The following is an 18,649-nucleotide window of genomic DNA, read 5'->3' as shown; positions in this document are numbered from 1 at the left end:
TGTCTCCTATCTGTGCTGTTTACAGATCACCATTTGCTACCTTTGCAAAGGCAGAAATTAACAAGGTCTTCTTACAGTACAGACCCATCAGTGGTCACAGGTAGACTTTCCACCTCCCTGGCCCAGAAAGACTTTTGATTTTTGTAAGCATTCCTATTCCCTTTGGGGTGAAGAAAAGAATTATATACAACACATTTTCATCCAGAGCTTAGATGTTATTTAACTAGATAAAGTAGCAAAAGTCCATTCTGACTCTGACTTACCTTTTGAACACTGTTAAATCAACCTGCTATAGTTCTCAGCACAGATGTCTAGGAGTATAGACCAAAGTATTATTTCAATTCACTGTATCCCTGGTAACTGAGGCATCCACTTCAAGATTTCCCTGCCTCTTTCCCTCCCTTCCAGTACTTTATTAAGACAGGGTGCTGGACAGAGAACACATACAGTTTAATGCCTGAGTGCACAGAAGTTATGAAAAAAGGTATCTTGGATGTACAGCTCTCAACATTAAAAAAAAAGACAGAAAATGGAAACAAGTGTGAAAAACTGAAAGAGAAGAATACATTAGCACAACTGATACTATGTGGTGCCATTACAACAGAAATATGTCTCGTTTCTTTGCTTTCATAGGAGAAAGATTTTCCATATAGAAATGTCTATCCCATAAGAAAACATCTACACTTTATCAAAATAATAATATTTAAGCAAAAAATAATGTGGAAACCAACATATCTGTTTCCTAGGTATTTCTAGAAGCTTTATAAGCTATTGTGCACTTCAAATGGGAGTAAATAATTACTTCACTTTGTTTTCTCTTTTAATTGAATAAGTTTTGCTCATGTTGTGATAACAGGTTTATTTGAAAGCAAAAGTAATTTGTTATAGAACAGCAGCTTTTATAAATGGAAACTTCTACAACAGAACACTGTGAGATGTTTAAATATTAACCAGACATACTGCTTGCTCTCTACACTAAATTTCAGAAACTTAATACAAATTAAGTACATATTTTATTGCTAGATCTTGCTTACCAGTGCTATGAAATCCATGAAGTTCAATTCTAATTAAAAATGAAATTGAACTGCAATTCCCTGGAAACAAGGGCTGATCAGACTCAACAAACTTTACTTAATTTATTGCAGAAACAAAATAATTGAATTGCTCATAGACAAAGAAAAAAAATGTTTATATTGTTAAAGAAGTACATGCTTCCAAATCTGTTACAATTCTATCATATTTTAAAGGTTCACAGCTGATTATATATCATATATATACATATTTTTTTTCAAGATATTCAAGGGTCCAAGAATATTCCAGATACTTCTGTATTTATTATTCATAATCTCTGTATGTATGCTTTCTAAGACTGCATGATGAATTACAAATTTAAATATTTTTAATTATAATCTTTTTTTTAAAAAAAGAAATTAGTACTTTTTATAAAGGACTTTCCCAAATGCTTGACTTACAATATTTAATTGTCACAACTACCCCAGGGCATTTTTATGATTACTCTTGTTTTGTTTTCTGTCTTGTTTTATTTGTTTTCTCATGTTTTATTTATTTTTAACTTAAGAAAATTGTAGCTTAGTAAGAGATTGAGATTTTTCCATGGTTAAGTATCTTTTAAGAGCAAAAATGTGAATGCTGATTTGAAACTAATAGAAGAAAAAGAGGAAAAAAACTAACCATGAATGAAGGGAATACTGTTGGGCAAAGAGCTGAGCAAATGATTCTTTGTCCCCCGCCACACACACACACACACACACACACACACTTTGTTTCCCATTGTTTTATAAAGGATTCAGTTTGAGATCACAATGGGCTGACCACATATGTGTGCCTGCAAATTCAAAATGAAATGGCTTCATTTTCAGAAAGAGTTTTCTTTGGATACAGGCTTGAATTAAGGAGTAATAGTTTTAGAATAGTTCTAGACAGTATCTCCAAGCATCTCTGGAATTTTATATTAGAACAGACATTCAAATAATCAGAGTCCTCAGAAATGAAGACTTTTTCAGGAGATAGTGTTTATGCAGAGGAGAAATGTCTATCTGTCAAGAAATTCATAGAAGCCACTCCTGCACTGGCCAGAGGTTTTATCTAAATCAACTTTTCTAATAGCGCCTGTCTTGTATAGTTGAGGCATTAAATAAGACAATTGAGGCTGTATAATAGTACTTTGAAACAGGTATATGGTAAATAGCATCATTATCATCATTAATCCTGTTATTTGATTTTTATGAGAAGATGTGAAGAGTGTTGAAGAAAATAAAAAAAAGTATGTGTGTAACAAAGTTGGATGCAGATATTCGTAGGCAACGTCATGTGACAATATGAAGCTAGTTGTTGGGTGCTGGCAAGTTGATTTTTGACTCACAGTGACCCCGTGTGACAGAAGAGAACTGCCCCATTGAATTTCCTAGGCTGTAAACCTTATGAGAGCAGATTGCCAGGTCTTTATCTCACAGAGCTGCTGGGTGGGTTTGAACCACCAGCCTTTTGGTTAGCAGCCACGTGCTTAACCATTTGTGCCACCTGGGCTCCTTAATATGAAGCTAAAAGCACAAAATTATCTAGGTAAAAGCCTGGAATTGAAGCAGAGGGAAAGTAAATAAATTATCTTAGTGAGATGGTAGAATAAAGGAGTGAAAGAATATAGTAATTTCATGGAAAACAAAATTGGTATTTTCTTATGAAAAAGCAATAGGAAAATGTATATTTGGTTATGACAGTCAGAGAAGAAAACACAACTGCTAGTTAAATGGAATAGTGCTTAAAATGTTTTAAATTAATAAGGGGGAAAATGGGACTGACCAATTATCTGATCAAATCAGAAAAAGGGAAAAAAACAAAGATAAATAATAATCATTGAGTATGGAAAAAATAAATAAGTTTTTACCCTAAGGGAAAACAGATGAACTATCTTCTTAAAACCAGAGATAGCTGAATTAGATTAAAGGTAATGAAATTTTAGCAATATGCTTTTTACAAGAAACATTCTTAAAGCAAAATAATAGAGACTGAAGAAAAAAAAGATAAGCAGATAGATACCAGGCAAATGGGAAAAAGGAGGAAGAGGAGGAGAGGAGGAGTAGGGGGAAGGGGGTGAAGGAATGGCACATTAATATAAAATATTTGAAATTAAAAGCAATAGAAAGATTCAAGGTAAACATTACATAAGAATAAAAAAATCAAAAAAATACATAAAGAATGTACTATATATCCAAATATACTAAGCAATATAGCCACAAAATAAAAATGTATTAGAAATATAAGAAGAGCTGATAAAAAATAGAATTATATGGGAGATGTTACCTACTCCAGAATTAGATAAATCTTGATAGCCAAAAGAAAGGACATACTAGAACTAAATAATTCAATAATAAGCTTCAAGTAGTAAATTGCATTCTTCTGAGAACACACACACATACAATCATTTTACAAAACATTTCATACACTTGACTACAAAGAAAGACTAAACAAATTCTAAAAATTAGAATTTTCATTGGATTATTTACCATGATCTAATCAATTAGAGATAAATAAAAAAACAACAAATAAATGTAATCTATTACTAAATAATTTTGGATTACAGCACAAATGAAAAGCATCAAGAACTGAATGAAATGTAGATTACATAACACCAAAATTTGGGGGATACAATGGAACTTGTACTCATATAAAAATTTATAGTTTAATAGTTCATAGATAGTTCACATAGAAATTTAGCTTTAATCTAAAGAAACTGGAAAACAAAGCATAAAACTAAATAAGAAAACAAAATTATTTAATATAAAAGAAAAAAATTGAAATAGAAAACAACAAAAAAGGAGAAAATCGTTTAACGTGTTAATCTGTGGCCCTCAAAAAGTATTTGCACATCATAATATTTGCAAACATTAAGAATAGAACAAATTCATCACAACTGACAGCATGTTGAAGATTGTGGCATATGGATATATTAAATATTTCCAAAGCAGCCTGACCACGTCCCTAGACTCAAATCAAACAAAATATCCAGCAGTGGAGCATCTGGTCCAGCAGCTGCCAAGCGCACTCTGTGAGTAAAAATGAGGTTTCACTTACAAACTGGAGAGGAGACTGCCAAGGGGAAGGGCCTTTAATAAAACCAACAACAGGCAGAAACAATGCCAAATTAATATAGAAATGAGTACAGGCATGTGTCATTTTGTCTCAATTATAGAAGTCAAATCTGCAAAAAGAGGAGTCATATTAGACACTAACAGAGGATTGCAACTGTTGAATATTTTGACCATAAACATTTGGACATGCTTGTACATCTGTAATCCCCCTGGATAGGAGATGATGGAAGGGGAAAGAGGACCAGTTTGTTTTATTTGTGAACCACTGAAGACAAGGGGATGGCCCACTACCAAGTTCATTTCTGCAAATGGAATAGCTCATGACTCCTGATTTCCTGATTGACACTGACGTGAAAGGAACCACAGGGAGCAGCATTGCTTTTTGACTTCCCCTCTTCTCCCTTCTTGGATAAATAATGGCATTATTTTTCTTATCAATCTCATAATGAATGAATATTCTTAAAATTATTAAAAGTAAAATAAGACTAAAAAATCACTATCTACATTTGGTTGTGTAGGTCTATCTCTAACCTTTCTCCTTCTCTTGCATCTTAATTTAGGAAAAAAAAAATCCTAATTCTATAAAAAATCTACTAGGGTTGCCTTTTTGTTAATGTTGTTAGCTGCCACAGAATTGGCCCAACTTATGGCAACCCCATGCACTACAGAACAAAACGATACCCAGTTGTGGACTGGACTGTTGTGATTCATAGGGTTTTCACTGATTGATTTTCAGAAGTGGATCATCTGGCTTCTCTTCCTAGTCTGTCTTAGTCTGGAAATTTTACTGAAACCTGTTTAGCATCATAGCAACACCCACCGTCTACTGACAAACAAGTGTTGGCTGCACATGAGGTGTTTTGGCCAGGAATCAAACCCAGGTCTCCCGCATGGAAGGTGAAAATTCTACCACTGAACCATGAAGGCTCCATTGACTAACATGTACTTTTACAAGTATATGAGGCACAGAACTAACAGCCCTGTATTACAACTCAACCTGCTGTTCACTTGCCTTGTTGGCTTCATAACTAACACCTAGAAAGGAATAAAGTAATGCAATAGATAAATAATGAAATCAAATGAATGAGAAGCCACATCACTTCAGACCTGTTAGGGTTTTTTTGTTGTTTGTTTGTTTTTTCCCATTTTAAAAGGGGATAGGGACAGCAACGTACATAATTTTCATGTTTAATTAATAAAAAATGTCTATTAGTCTGGAAGCTTCACTATTAGAATCACGGGTATTGTCTAGCTTTTCCAGTAGTATGATCTCTAAGGAAAACTTACAAATAGGAATGGGGGTGTAACCATTTTGCTAGAAACACTGTGTCGGGTAGTTTAAGATAAATTATAATAATCCAATTTCCGAGAAAAAAAAATCTTAAAGAGAAACTAATAAGAAATAATGAGGTTATCTGATAAAGATACTCATGTCAGGTCTTATACATTTCAGGGGTTAGAAAGCAGAAACACCAGGTTAGGATTTTGAAATATAGGAAATGATTTTATTGGTGGTTTTCTCCTTGTTCACACTAAGAAAATCACAAAGTTTCATAAAACTAGTTCCAGCAGCCTTAAAAATTATATGATTGTTATACAATCAACTTAATGGTGACTAGGTTTTATTCTTAGAAACAAATAATCACCATTTAGTACTTGCCTCTATCTTTACTTTGCAGTTGAAGCTACACAACAATACAAAACTGGAAAATTGAGGTCAAAAGTTCAAGTAACTTTTCTAAAGTCACTCAGGACTAAGTGGCAGGAAAACAAAGCAAAACAAAAACCATGTCTGTGTGCCTTCAAAGCCCATGTCTTTTTCATCATGCCATACAACATGGGGGTCTCTTGACAAAAATATTCCAAAGAAAATGTTATTCTGCCTAAAGCAATGTCTATAGAGAACGCATGGCACCTGTCAATGTCTTTTATCAATTTTTCATTGCTTTTAAATTTTCCTTTTCATTGATCTTTCAAATATAATTCTTCTCTTTCTCTTTCCCTCTATATATTTTCCTGTTATCTTTTCAATTCCTTAACTCTAATCATAAGTATTTACAAAAGTAGCTATAGATAATATAGATAGATAGATAGACAGACAGATGATACAAACAGACACATTTAATACTTGTGGCTATATTTAATCTAAATAAATAAAAGACCTACTGCTCAATGCTTATAAAATATCTCTCTACTACATACTTTCCTAAGTGTCTTTTCTACGTAAAAAAGAAAATCTCATCTTAAAGCGTAAGAGTTTTTAGTGATACAATATATGTGATATATAAAACAATCTTTACCTTCCTACCAAGTATGTTCTGTCAACTCAGCCTATATACAGATACGAATTTAAATATTATTGGCATTTTTTTAAAGGAGCTATATATCAAGTATTCCATATTTCAAACAGTAATAAATGCTTGCTGAAAAAGTTTGCTACTCTGAGGAGTGGTTACTGAATCATATTTATATTATCAAATCCCTAAAACCCCAGCTGGGTTACTATTAATTAAGGTAGACAAATAATACTGGCCTAAAAGTCAGTCCACTGAAATACATGTGTCATCAAAACAAATGTTTGCCTTTGATTCATTCTTGCCCATCATTCACCCAAAAAAAAAAAAAAAAACCCCATTAATTTCCTTCTCTTTCTCCCTTAAATATTACTTAATTCTTATGGTATTATACAGTCCAAACAATAATTCCTTGAATACTATACTAGTTAATAACTTGGGCTCAAAAGAATTTTTTTTGAAAGGAGAATTACAGGTTGGATAACTCAGAGTACTTCAATAATTACCCACATCAAAAAATGAGAATTTATTTCTTGCTCCTTTTACCTTAAGATCGATTACTGCTTTCTGCATCCCCATGATCAAAGTCATTCTATGCTTTATCTTCTTAAAGTAAATTAAACCATCCCTCATGCCTCTGGCTAACAGCTGGCCAGTCAGAAGAGTAGATTTAATCAGTTAACTGTGTCCCCAACTGGAAGGGCAGCTGGATTTACCGAATATGCACATCTTTCTTGTATTTTATCTCAATTCAGATTCAAAGCAAAGAGCCTCAGATCCTCAGACTATCAAATCATCAACATTATTGAATAACCCACAAAGAATATCCATTACAACTGGTGTTATAATTTAGGCTAGATGCCATTCTTCACTTAACAAAACGGGAGGATTATTTTGATCCAGTAGAATTTCATCATCCACATTCTCTCCGCTATACATCGGTAGTTATCAATCCTGCCAAAATTCTATATCTCAGTAATTATTTTCTTCCTATTTTCTCTTCTGCACCCATCCGCATAATATCAATAGACTAAATCATAGCTAACTGAATGTGCTTCAGTCTGAGTTTTCATATTCAGTGAATCAGAAATGTGTAATAGAGAAATTGGAATTAACAGTGTTTTAAAAATGCAAAACAGAAAAAGGCAGCTGCATGGCATTTTTGTAGTTGTATTTATGTGCTTCCACATACTCTGCTGATGCTTACAAGTTTGTCATTACTTTCATAAAAACAACTTAAAACTTAAAATTGATAAATATATAACAATGTGCTTCATTTTACTTGCACTTAAAAAAAAATTCCAACATATAGCTCCAAAGGTAGCTTAAGGAAAACACAAAGATTTAGTAAAAGCATACAAATAAACAGTGATTTGTACCTCATTAAGCTATAAGGTATTTCACAAAAGTGCATTTTCCCTATAAATGATTAAGCCCTGAAACTGCTTTTTCCTGGATAAATGCAAAGGGTTTTGCTTTATACTGATTAAATGAACCAAGTATAAAAATGCACAACACATAACTGAAAGAAAGAGACTTGGGTTTACAGAAGTCCGGAGCTCTGAAAAAGAAATAGGAATGAAGGGCTGAGAAACAGGGTATACCAGTAGAACTGGGGGTTGGGGTGAGCTAGCAGAGAGATTTGTAATTTCAACGGTTTTCCAGACTTAAGGTTGAATAATATGAAACCAAGAAATGTGAAGTTCAAAAGGAACAAAAAGAATTTTTTTTTTTTAATTCTTTCCGTTTTTGAGTTTCTTGTTTCCAAGGTTAATGAAAATTGTTACTTCTTAGAAGTCTGTTGATTGAGTTTTATCAGATTCATGAACTGTGTTCTTCATTCTCCACAAAGCCATAACTAAAATGCAATAATGTGAGCTCAAAAGCAGTGAAATGAAAGTGTATGCTCAGGAATATAATGTCTAAGAATTTATACTAAGGAAATAATTAAACAGGCTTCAAAGTCCACCCAATCCATTGCTCATAAAGGTCGCCACTCAGAGTAGACTTTACCACAAGTTGATTTTAAATGGGCAACAGTTTCATTAAAAAGTAAAATAAAGCCCAACAAAAGAATGTGGAAAATGTAATGGTTGCTTATGAGTATTCTGCTGCTTGGTTCACTCAAGTCTTATTTGCAAAAAGTATAAAATGCAAATGAATGTATTCATCAATTCAACTGTCATTCAACATGCGTTTATTGAGGGACCCGTACATATCCTTTTCATTACCAAATTTTTATTAAAAAAATAAATTTGAAGGCATTGTTTTAAGGATTGGAGTGCATGTTTACTAAATGCGTGTGTGTAAATTTTCAGTTGGTAATATGGATTTTGAGAAATATGTGTGGCAATATAATCTGCCAATGAGACTAGTGGCACTGCAGACTCACTGATCCGTGGCATGACAGTATGCCAACGGGACTAGAAGTATAATTTATGGTGGGCGTCTTTCCAAAACAAAACCATCAGGGCTCCCTAACTATCACACAAAAACCCAAAACCAAACCCACTGCTGTCAAGTTGATTCTGACTCATGGCAACCCTATAGCACAGAGTAGAACTGCCCCATAGGGTTTCTATGGAGCAACTGGTGGATTGGAACTGTTGACTTTTGGTTAGCAGCAGAGTTCTTAACCACTGTGCCACCAACACTCCAACTATCACACAGGAAAGCCATAATTATGCTTGTAAGCCTTATCTCACAGAAATAAAGGGGAAAAAAAGGCAAAAGTTTACAAAACTTACACATCCTGGAAGCATTACCTAATAGAATGCTCAACGTACACAACAATGAGGCTCCAACTATGGTCTGTTGAGCTTCACACATTTCAAAAAGGGACCAAGCTTGACGCTAAATGCATTAGAACTGGAATAATGCCTTGCCAGTGAGGCCCAGAGGTATAAAAAGTGGCTGGCAAACCATTTATGCCAATGATAACAAAAAGGATATTATGCTAGACTGTTCTAGGTTCTGGGGATACATCATTTAATAAATATAAATGTGCAACTATTTCCATCCATTTCTTAAGGGAAGACTATGTTTTATAAGCATTAAGTCTTCAGAATTCGGTATATGTGGCTATACCAGATTTTTAGAGAGAAGTAATGCAAATAATACTACCATGTGTCTTAGGCTGGATTCTCTAGAGAAGCAAAACCAGTAATGCATATAAATATATATAAAGAGAGATTTATATCAAGGAAACAGTTCACACAATTGTAGAGGCTAGTACGTCCCAAGTCCGTGGATCAGGGTAGAGGCCTCTCCCAATTCATGCAGCTGCAGAAGCTGGCAAACGCAAGATCGGCAGGTCAGAGAGCAGGGCTCCCACTCACAGGCTGGGAAGTTCAATGAATTCCAAGACTGGCAGGCAAGACTGCAAGGCTTCTCCTGATTCATGTAGCTGCAGGGGCTGGTGAATCCAAGATCAGCAGGTCGGGGAGCAGGACTCTTGCTCACAGGCTGTGAAGGTCAATGAATTCCAAGATTGACAGGTAAGCTGCTAGCTCAAGTCCCAAGAACTGCAGGTGAGATGACAAGAGGCAGCTGCTGGGTCCGGAACAAGCCAAAAACCTTGGCAAGGTGAGCAGAAAGGAAACAGCCATTGGAGGACAGAGAGATGAAGGCTGAGGGAGTGGTGAGCCACCACAGGCCCCACCCCCACCAGTACTACTCAGCAGATTCCATCATGGCAGTGATCACATATCAAATTTCAACAGGGAAGTGATCACAACATTATACAACTTCCAAAACACTGAGAATCATGGCCTAGCCAAGCTGACATACAGTCTTAACCATCACACCATGTAAAATAGAAAATGCACATATAACTTCTTTGCAGGATCCATCACCCCAACAAGCATTTTTATGAGTTTGGGCCGCTAACTAAAATACATCAACTCAAATTCACAAGTGGATATGTTAACATCAACTATCAGGACTCAATAATTAAAGTGGCCAATGGTTAAGCACTAGGCTGCTAACCAAAAGGTTGGCAGTTCAAACCTACCCAGTGGCTCTGAGTGAGAAAGACCTGGTAATCTGTTCTTCTGAAGATTACAGCCTTGAAAACTGTATGGGAGCGTTCTACTCCATCACACAGGGTCACTATGAGTCAAAATTGCTCAACAGCACCTAACAACAAGAGTGGTTACAGCACCCCCTATCAAGAGAAAGTGGAAAATTCTAAGCAATACAGAACAATTAAAAACTGTGAATTACCAACGGTTAGCAGGCTAGTCTACAATAATAAGCTTATATCCAACCTGTAGCAAAAGTGACTAAAAATTGAAGAGAATGCGATAAAGGCAAGCCATCTGAATTAGACAAATAGAAAAAAAACTAACATCGTCATATCAATTATGTTTGCTTAGGATCCAGCAGCTAGTTCATCAATGCTGACCCATAAAGTGGCTCATGATCTTCCCCAGAACATGAGGATGTTTTTATCAGTCCATGGGGTAAAAGTCAGCATGGCTTGTAACACTGTTGGAAAGAGCCATCCTTCATTTGGGCATTTTACTCTGGTGATGGCAGTTAATAACTTGTTCTAATGTACTAACATGGCTAGATAAAAAGTCAGGAGTACTTTGTTGAACCCTTAATATTCCATCTGCTTTTTGCTGCAAACCATTGCTTGAGAGAAGGAGTCAGCAAATGCTTCTGTATAGGGCTAAATAGTAAATGTTTTAGGCTCTGCAGGCAATATGGTCTCTGTTGCACCTATTCTACTCTGCTGCTGTAGCATGAAAGGAGATACAGACAATTGCTATACAAAGAGGAGTGACTGTGTTCCAATAAAACTTTATTTGGCAGGAGTTGATCTACAGGCCAAAGTTTGCAGCTGAACCCTCCCCTAGGGCCCTTCTGTGGCCTTCTATGCAAGTGACTGATGGAGACTACTCAAGGGTCCTCTTCAGAGCCCTGATGGTCATTCTGAGTCATCTGCTCCTGCTCCTGCTCCTCCCCTTTACTTTGGCCTACCAACCACTCAGAAAATGAAGCAGCTTCTTCTCTGTGGTAGGGAGAATGAAGTCACTCCACTTCTCTTAGTAACCCCAAGAAGCAAATTTGCATCCTCATTTAAATTCTTCATAAAATTTACTGCTATTATTTTTATTATTTAGCATTTATTTCATAAGCACATTCAAAATGTATTGTGGAATTTTACAAAAGAAACCCTAATGAGACACGAAGGACAAACAACTCTACCAACAGGAGTGTGGAGATGTTAGCCATCTTGCGCTAATAAATTTCAGCTTCCTGTCAGCCAGGATAAAAGGTAAAACACAGGGCTATATTAGTGGCTTTTGAATAGGACTGTTATCAGAGTTACTAGGGAAACTGTTTAAATGTGTACATGCCTTAGACCTACTTGCTTGAGATCCAATTTGGCAAACTTGTGGTGAGACTTGGAGCCCTGGTGGCACAGTGGTTAAGAGCTCAGCTGCTAACCAAATGGATGGCAGTTCGAATCCACCAGCCACTCCTTGGAAACCCTGTGGGGCAGTTCTACTCTGTCCTATAGGGTCTCTATCAGCCGGAATCAACTCAACGGCAACAGGTTATTTTAAAGATGGGAAAACTGAAGCACAGAGAAGCTATCTAATTTCTAACTTCTACTCAGTCACACAGGTTTTTTTGTTTTTGTTTTTTCCAGTTGATCTAATTTCTATTATTATTATCTGTTACTGCCCTTGAAATATCTCCAGGAATGATCAGGCCCCCTCTTAAACACTACCCCGTTCTTCAACTTCTTTCCTTTTTTAAAAAAAATTTTAAAGAATAGAAATTTATTTTCTCACAGTTCTGGGGGATAAAAGTACAAATCAGGGTCCTGGCCATGTCGATTCCTTCTGTGAACCTCTGTCCTAGTTGTTTTCTGGTTTCCACCAGTGGTCCTTGGTGTTTTTGGAGTCTGTCTTCCCCCTATGTCCATTCTGTACTTTTTATAACTCAGAAATGATTAGGTTTATGATTCACCCTACTCTGATATTGCCTCATTAGCATAAGAAAAGAAAGCCCTTGTTTCTAAACAGTGTCATCTTTACAAGTACAGGGGTTAGGATTTCAACACTTATTTTTGTTGTGGTTTGTTTTTAAATAATATTTTATTGTGTTTAAGGTGAAAATTTACACAGAAAATTAGGTTCCCTTTCAATAATTTCTACACAATTATTCAGTGATACTGGTTATATTTTTCACAGTCACACAGTTTTTAACTGGAAACCATGTTCGAACCTAGCTAGACGGAGAGGCTCTACCACACTACACTGACTCACGCGCTCGGCAGTCACTCCACTGACTGTAAGAGTTTAGTTACCCGAATTATTTTGGAGAGGTGAGTATTTCTAGTATTTCTGACACAGCAGTCCCTTCCCATGCTCTCTTAGTCATGGCCACGTTCTCTAGATTTCTCTTCATAAATTGTATTTAATTCTAGTTTTACAAAAAAGAAATTTTTTGTGTGTTTGTTTTTTTCCTTCAAACCACAGAGAGTAGTTAACAACATGAGCTTTAGCGTTAGACAGACATGGGTTTAAATCATGGCTTTGCCACCTACAAGCTATGTGATCTTAAACAAGTTGCCATAACCCCTCGTAGGATTTGTTCATATCTTTAGGCTGATAATGTCTACCTCACCGGGTGGTTGTGAGAATTGCAAGGGAAAATGTATACTGACTGCTGAATATACTGTTTAGCACACTGTAAATTCCCAGTATATAGTTTTACCAAGGAAGCTTTACAATATGGTTATTTTCCAGAACACCAAGTAACTTTACTTGTCTCTTTTTTCTAGACACAGTGGTGAATATTAAAAACACTTTATTAAGTAAATACAGTACGCCAAGATTGACAAGGAAGTTAAAAACAAAGAAGCAGGTATTAAATCTGCAAGGAACAAAAGAACAATAAACTCAAAAAGCTTATGTAGTAAACAACAAATTTGCCATGTTTTTATTTTCATCTGGGCTGGCTTGGTGCCCTTAACAGCTTTCGCTCCACCAGCTATGTTGCAGGCCTTTAGGGAATTCCTCCAGGATCCTCTCTCACACTCTCTTCAAATTCACTAACTAGGATTTTGTGTCACTCACTACTTTTCATCTTGCCTAGTACCTCTTGCAACCTTTCTGCTCAGTGCTTTTATACTGAACTGTAGGAGGCAGTCTGCCTGACATGGTCTGACTTTGCCTGGGAATAACTTCTGTACGACCTCCTTTGCCACAAAGGCCTATCAACTCTAACTCTGTGTGCAGCCTGAGCTATCAGACCCAAGGCCAGATGGGGGTTGCTGTTCAAGAAAATATTTTGTCTTAAAAATTAATGTATATTCAGAAAAAAAAGATACTCAGGAAAAAAGTTATCAATACTCAACTTTTTTCTTTATTAATAGAGGTCATAACCAATAATAAACTATTTTCTATGCGACATGCAGTGGGCTAGGTACTTTACATATATTGTTACTTTAAACTCCAAATAAATTTGTGGAAATATATTTATGTTAGGCATTTCATTCAGAAGACCTGACTGAAGTTTAAAGCTGTGGCTAGTCCAAAGTCACAGAATTCATCCGTGTCAAAGCTGGAGTTTAATTCCACGTCCACCTATGCAGCTCTGCCTCTGCAATGCTCACCTACTTATACAAACAAGTTCCATTCCAAGAGAAGTAATTGTGGTTAGTCTTGAAAGGACTCTCTCTTTTCTTACTGGACTGAAAACAGTCACAATAACACTAACTCAGTACCCAAATCTTATTCATTTTTGTACCCCTAGAGTCTCGTACATGGCCTACCGTGTTGATGATCAATGAACATTTGTTGAATGGGTGACTGAATTATCAGAATGACTCTAAAATTAATCTGATAAACTTAGAATCCTCTTAGGTGTCAAAAAAGATTATTTAAGTCCCAGTTCACAATCAGACAACTGACCACGTGTTTGCAGAGGCTCAATTCTATAATGTGCCATTGACAGATAGTGACAATAGGTAGAAATGATTTTCCGCGGACCAGACCAAAGAGTTAAGCATTCTGTAGCTAGAATTTAACAATATAAAAAATGGCAGCCCACAAAATCACTCTCCACACAAACACAAATTTTCTATCACTCAAAGTACAGGTATATTTTGAAGTTGTCATAAAGTTAAATACTAGCTTAAATTCCCATGACCTAAAACTGTAAATCAGGGTGGTTCTAGAGGACTTTAGGCAAGAGTCTTGGGCAGAACCCTTCCTAAAACCCAAAAGTCATCTGCTGGACTTTGCTCTTCAGTTTTGTTCATTTTCATTTAAATTAATGCAGGAATTTATGTCTAGAGGTAAACTCAGTATACACAGCCAAAGACCAAAGTCTGGTGCTATTATTCAAATGATAAAGGCATCAAGAAAAGATTATCTGATGAGGAAGAGAAAGGTGGCACATTTCAATATATATGCATAAAAATGCAAATTTTGTTGTTCAAATGGTATTCTCGAAATAATTTTGTAAAACTATCTGCACAGCTAATATATAAAGTATACTGGATATTAATAAGAGATTGAAAGAAATTTAGAAGTTGTATTTGCCTTATGTATATGGGTAAATGAGCGAGTATTAGTATATGTTCTTAAAACATATATAATTAACAATTATCCTCAGCCTTTTAATCACTAAGTCACATTTACCACGCAGGGTAATTGCAGTTTTGGAACTCTCAGCTGTTTCAAAGGTGATTGTTTTCAGCAGTCTTGGCTTGTGAATTCTTCCTTCTCTTCACTATGTCACTGCATTAATGTCATTGCATGAATGAATATCCTATCCTAGAAAACCTACGAATACTCAGGGCTCCATCAGTCATTCCTTGATGGGATGGGATGAAGTTCCAGTGTGTCATGCATGCAAAACATTCTAATCGTTTCATAATATTTCTCTGGCATTTCATACATGACATGTTATTTTATAAAATATTTAAACTTCGTTCTGTTTTAATTATTTCCAGCTTGAGTAACATATGTAATTCCAGGCAAGGTTAGGTATATATCAGTTGGAATAAATTAATCAGTCAATTAATATTTTACATTTACTTACAAAATTAGACACGGGATGCTTAATTACTTGATAAAGCTTATCTTTAAGTAAATCAATATTGCAAGACAAGCTGATTTATCTTTCTTATTAGAAAAATATATACAAATAAGTAATAAAGCATAGTAAATGTATAAAAGTCTAATTTAGATCAAATCAGCTGCTGCCAGAATATGCCTGCATTAGAAAGAAATCACCAGAAGTGTCTGGCAATTCCTTAAAAGCTCGAGGGACTGCATACCTCAAGATTCAGAGTGAATCAACAGCTTCAATTTGATTCCACTATTGAAGTAATGTGAAATTATTCTCTACTCAATTATTGGTCAGTAGGTATTCGTGTTCATAAGCCAAACAGATACACTTACACACTTCAAGTCTAAAGGTACGCAGCAGAGGTAAACGTTAAAACAGTATAGTGCTTTAAAAGAAAAAAAGAACTATATATTCAGTTTGCCAATAAGTCACATTAGTAGCACTGGTCCAAGGATATGTATATTGTTCCTGTTTCCAATAAAGTTATTGTTTTGAGGAAACAGTGATAGTGTTAGAGAACAAGCACAAGATCTGTCAACTTTTTCATTCAAATTGAAGAAATGTATTTGTTTCCTTTCACCAAGAAGGAGCCCTGGTGGCGCAGTAGTTAAGAGCTCGCCTGCTAACCAATAGGTCAGCAGATAGAATCCACCAGTCACTCCTTGGAAACCCTATGGGGCAGTTCGACTCTGTCCTATAGGGTCACTATGAGTCGGAATCGACTCGACAGCAGTGGGTTTGGTTTTTTGGTTTCGCCGAGAAGACAGGCAGATATGAAGTTCCCAGGAGAGCCTATGTGATTTAACTTCATCTCCTACAGTTACAGTAAGGTTTACCAAACTTCACCTTATTTTTTTTTAAAGAAACTTTATTGAAGAACAATTTTCATAGGATAAAATTCACTGGTTTTTCAATGTGTATTTTAGTGAATTTTGAAAAGAAAATATTTGTCCGTTTAACCACCACCACAAAGTATAGAACTTTTCCATTACCTCAGAAAGTTTCCTTATGCTGCTTTGCTATCAGTCATTCCACTACTGACCCTAGGCAACCACTGATCTACTTTCTGTCTCCACTGATTTGTTTTCCCTAATTTTTTATATAAATGGAATTATACAGATATATTCTTTTGGGTCTGTCTCCTTTTGTTCAGTTTAGTGTTTTTAAGATCATTACATTGCTGCTTATAACAGTAGTCTGTTCCGTTTTATGGTGGGGTAATATGGTGCAAATGGTTAAGCACTTGGCTACTAACCGAAAGGTTGGTAGTTCAAATCCACCTAGAGGTTCCTGGATATGCCATTGAAAACCCAGTGGAGCACAGTTTTACTCTTAAACACATGAAATCCCCATGAGTTGGAATCGACCAGACAGCAATTGGTTTTGGTTTTAATATTTCACTACACAAATATACCATAATTTGTTTATCCATTCCCCTATTGACAGAGATTTGAGTTGTTCTCAGTTTGGGGCTACTATGAATAAAAGGACATGTGGATATGTTTTCATTCCTCTTGGATGAATACTTAGGTCTGGAATTGCTAGGTTGTACAGTAAGTTCATGGTTATCTTTAAGAAACTGCCAAATTGTTTTCCAAAATAGTTGCATCATTTTCCATTCCACCAGAAAGCTATGAGAGTTCTAGCTGCTCTGTTTCCTTCCCACCATTTGGTATTGGCAGTCATTTAATTTTAACTGTTCCATGAACTTGTGGTGCTATTTCAGTATAGTTTTAATTAACATATGTTTATTTGTCATTTGTATATCTTCTGTGCAATGTCTGTTCAAATTTTCTTTATTATTGAGTTGTGTGTCTTCTAATTACTGAGTTGCAAGAGCTTTTAATATATTCTGGATATAAGTCCTCTGACAAATTTTTGTATTGAGAATATCATCTCACAATCCATGACTTGTCTTCATTTTCTTAATTAAGAGCTGGATTTTTTCATTCTAATAATGTGCAATTTATTTATTTTTTTCTTTCATGTTTTGGGCTTTTTTTTGTCTTTGCCCAACTCAAGGTCATGAAGATCTTCTCGTGTATTCTTTGCTGGAAGATTTTTAATTTAACCATTTATTTTAAGCCTATAGCCCCTTTTGTACTAATTTTTGAGTATGATGTTTTTTCAGAATCAAGATTCCTTGTTTGGTACTTTGTTGAAAATAAATTGATCGTGTTTAAGTGTAGGCCTATTTCTAGACTCTGTCCATTGATCTATATGTCTATCCTTATACTCGTAGCTCTACTCTGTCTTGATTACTGCAGCTTTATAGAAGTCTTGAAATCAGGTAGTATAAATCCTCCAAACTTCAGGTTATTTTTAATGTAATGATTACGTACTTTGAGACTTCAATGGAATATTAGTTTATCCCTTAAAATTTAAAAAAAACAACAGAGAAATTTATATTTTTAAATAATTGGTATTGATGAAAAGAGACACCTAAAGATGTTCATTTTCTTGCTAATTATTATGCAACATAATAGGTTACAAACACTTAATATTGTAGATGAGGGCTAAAAATTTACATAAATCCTGTAAAAGAATAATCTAATTCACAATTAGAAAGAGTAAAGTCACAAATATATTAACCCTTAAGCACATCAATTGTTACTAGGTTTTCCATAGTATCTTTATTTTGTCAGGCTTGCTTTCAGGAGATCTATAAATCAGCAGTTTTCTTTCTTCTGAACTCCTAAGTACCCTGTTTTACCAAAATGAAATACCACAAAAAGCTTTTTGGAAGACATCCAGAGTTCAAATGTTTGATGAGAACAGAGTAAGTAGCTGATTTAGTTTGGCAAAAATACTGCTCAGCATCCCACAATAATACAATTAGGCCATCAAACTACTATCTAGGTTATATTCAAGGGTAATGTGATGGTTAATTTTACATGTCAACTTGGCAAGGCTACGGTGCACAACTGTTTGGCCAAACACTAGTCTAGATGCTGCTGTGAAGGTATTTTGTAGATGTGATTAACATTTACAATCAGTTGAATCTGAGTAAAGCAGATTATCCTCAAAAATGTGGGTAGGCTCATCCAATCAGTTGAAGGACTTAGAGCAAAAAATTCAAATTAACTGGAGAAGAAGGAACTCTGCCTCAAGACTGTAACATTGAAATCCTACCTGAATCTCCTGCTG

The 18,649-nt window shown here is 35.3% G+C and overlaps 1 protein-coding gene across 1 annotated transcript in view; it reads right to left on the bottom strand.

Annotated features, from left to right (window-relative positions):
* The window catches only part of NAALADL2 (N-acetylated alpha-linked acidic dipeptidase like 2), an 826,538-nt gene that overhangs the window by 577,409 nt on the left and 230,480 nt on the right, over window positions 1-18,649 (bottom strand). The window contains 2 exon segments of the mRNA XM_012559589.1: window positions 2,530-2,549; window positions 5,020-5,035. Of these exon segments, the coding sequence (XP_012415043.1) occupies window positions 2,530-2,549; window positions 5,020-5,035 (36 nt within the window).

This window comes from Trichechus manatus, unplaced genomic scaffold, assembly GCF_000243295.1.
Source record: "Trichechus manatus latirostris isolate Lorelei unplaced genomic scaffold, TriManLat1.0 scaffold00274, whole genome shotgun sequence".
Taxonomy (NCBI): Eukaryota; Metazoa; Chordata; class Mammalia; order Sirenia; family Trichechidae; genus Trichechus; species Trichechus manatus.
This window is presented reverse-complemented; position numbering and strand designations above follow the sequence as displayed.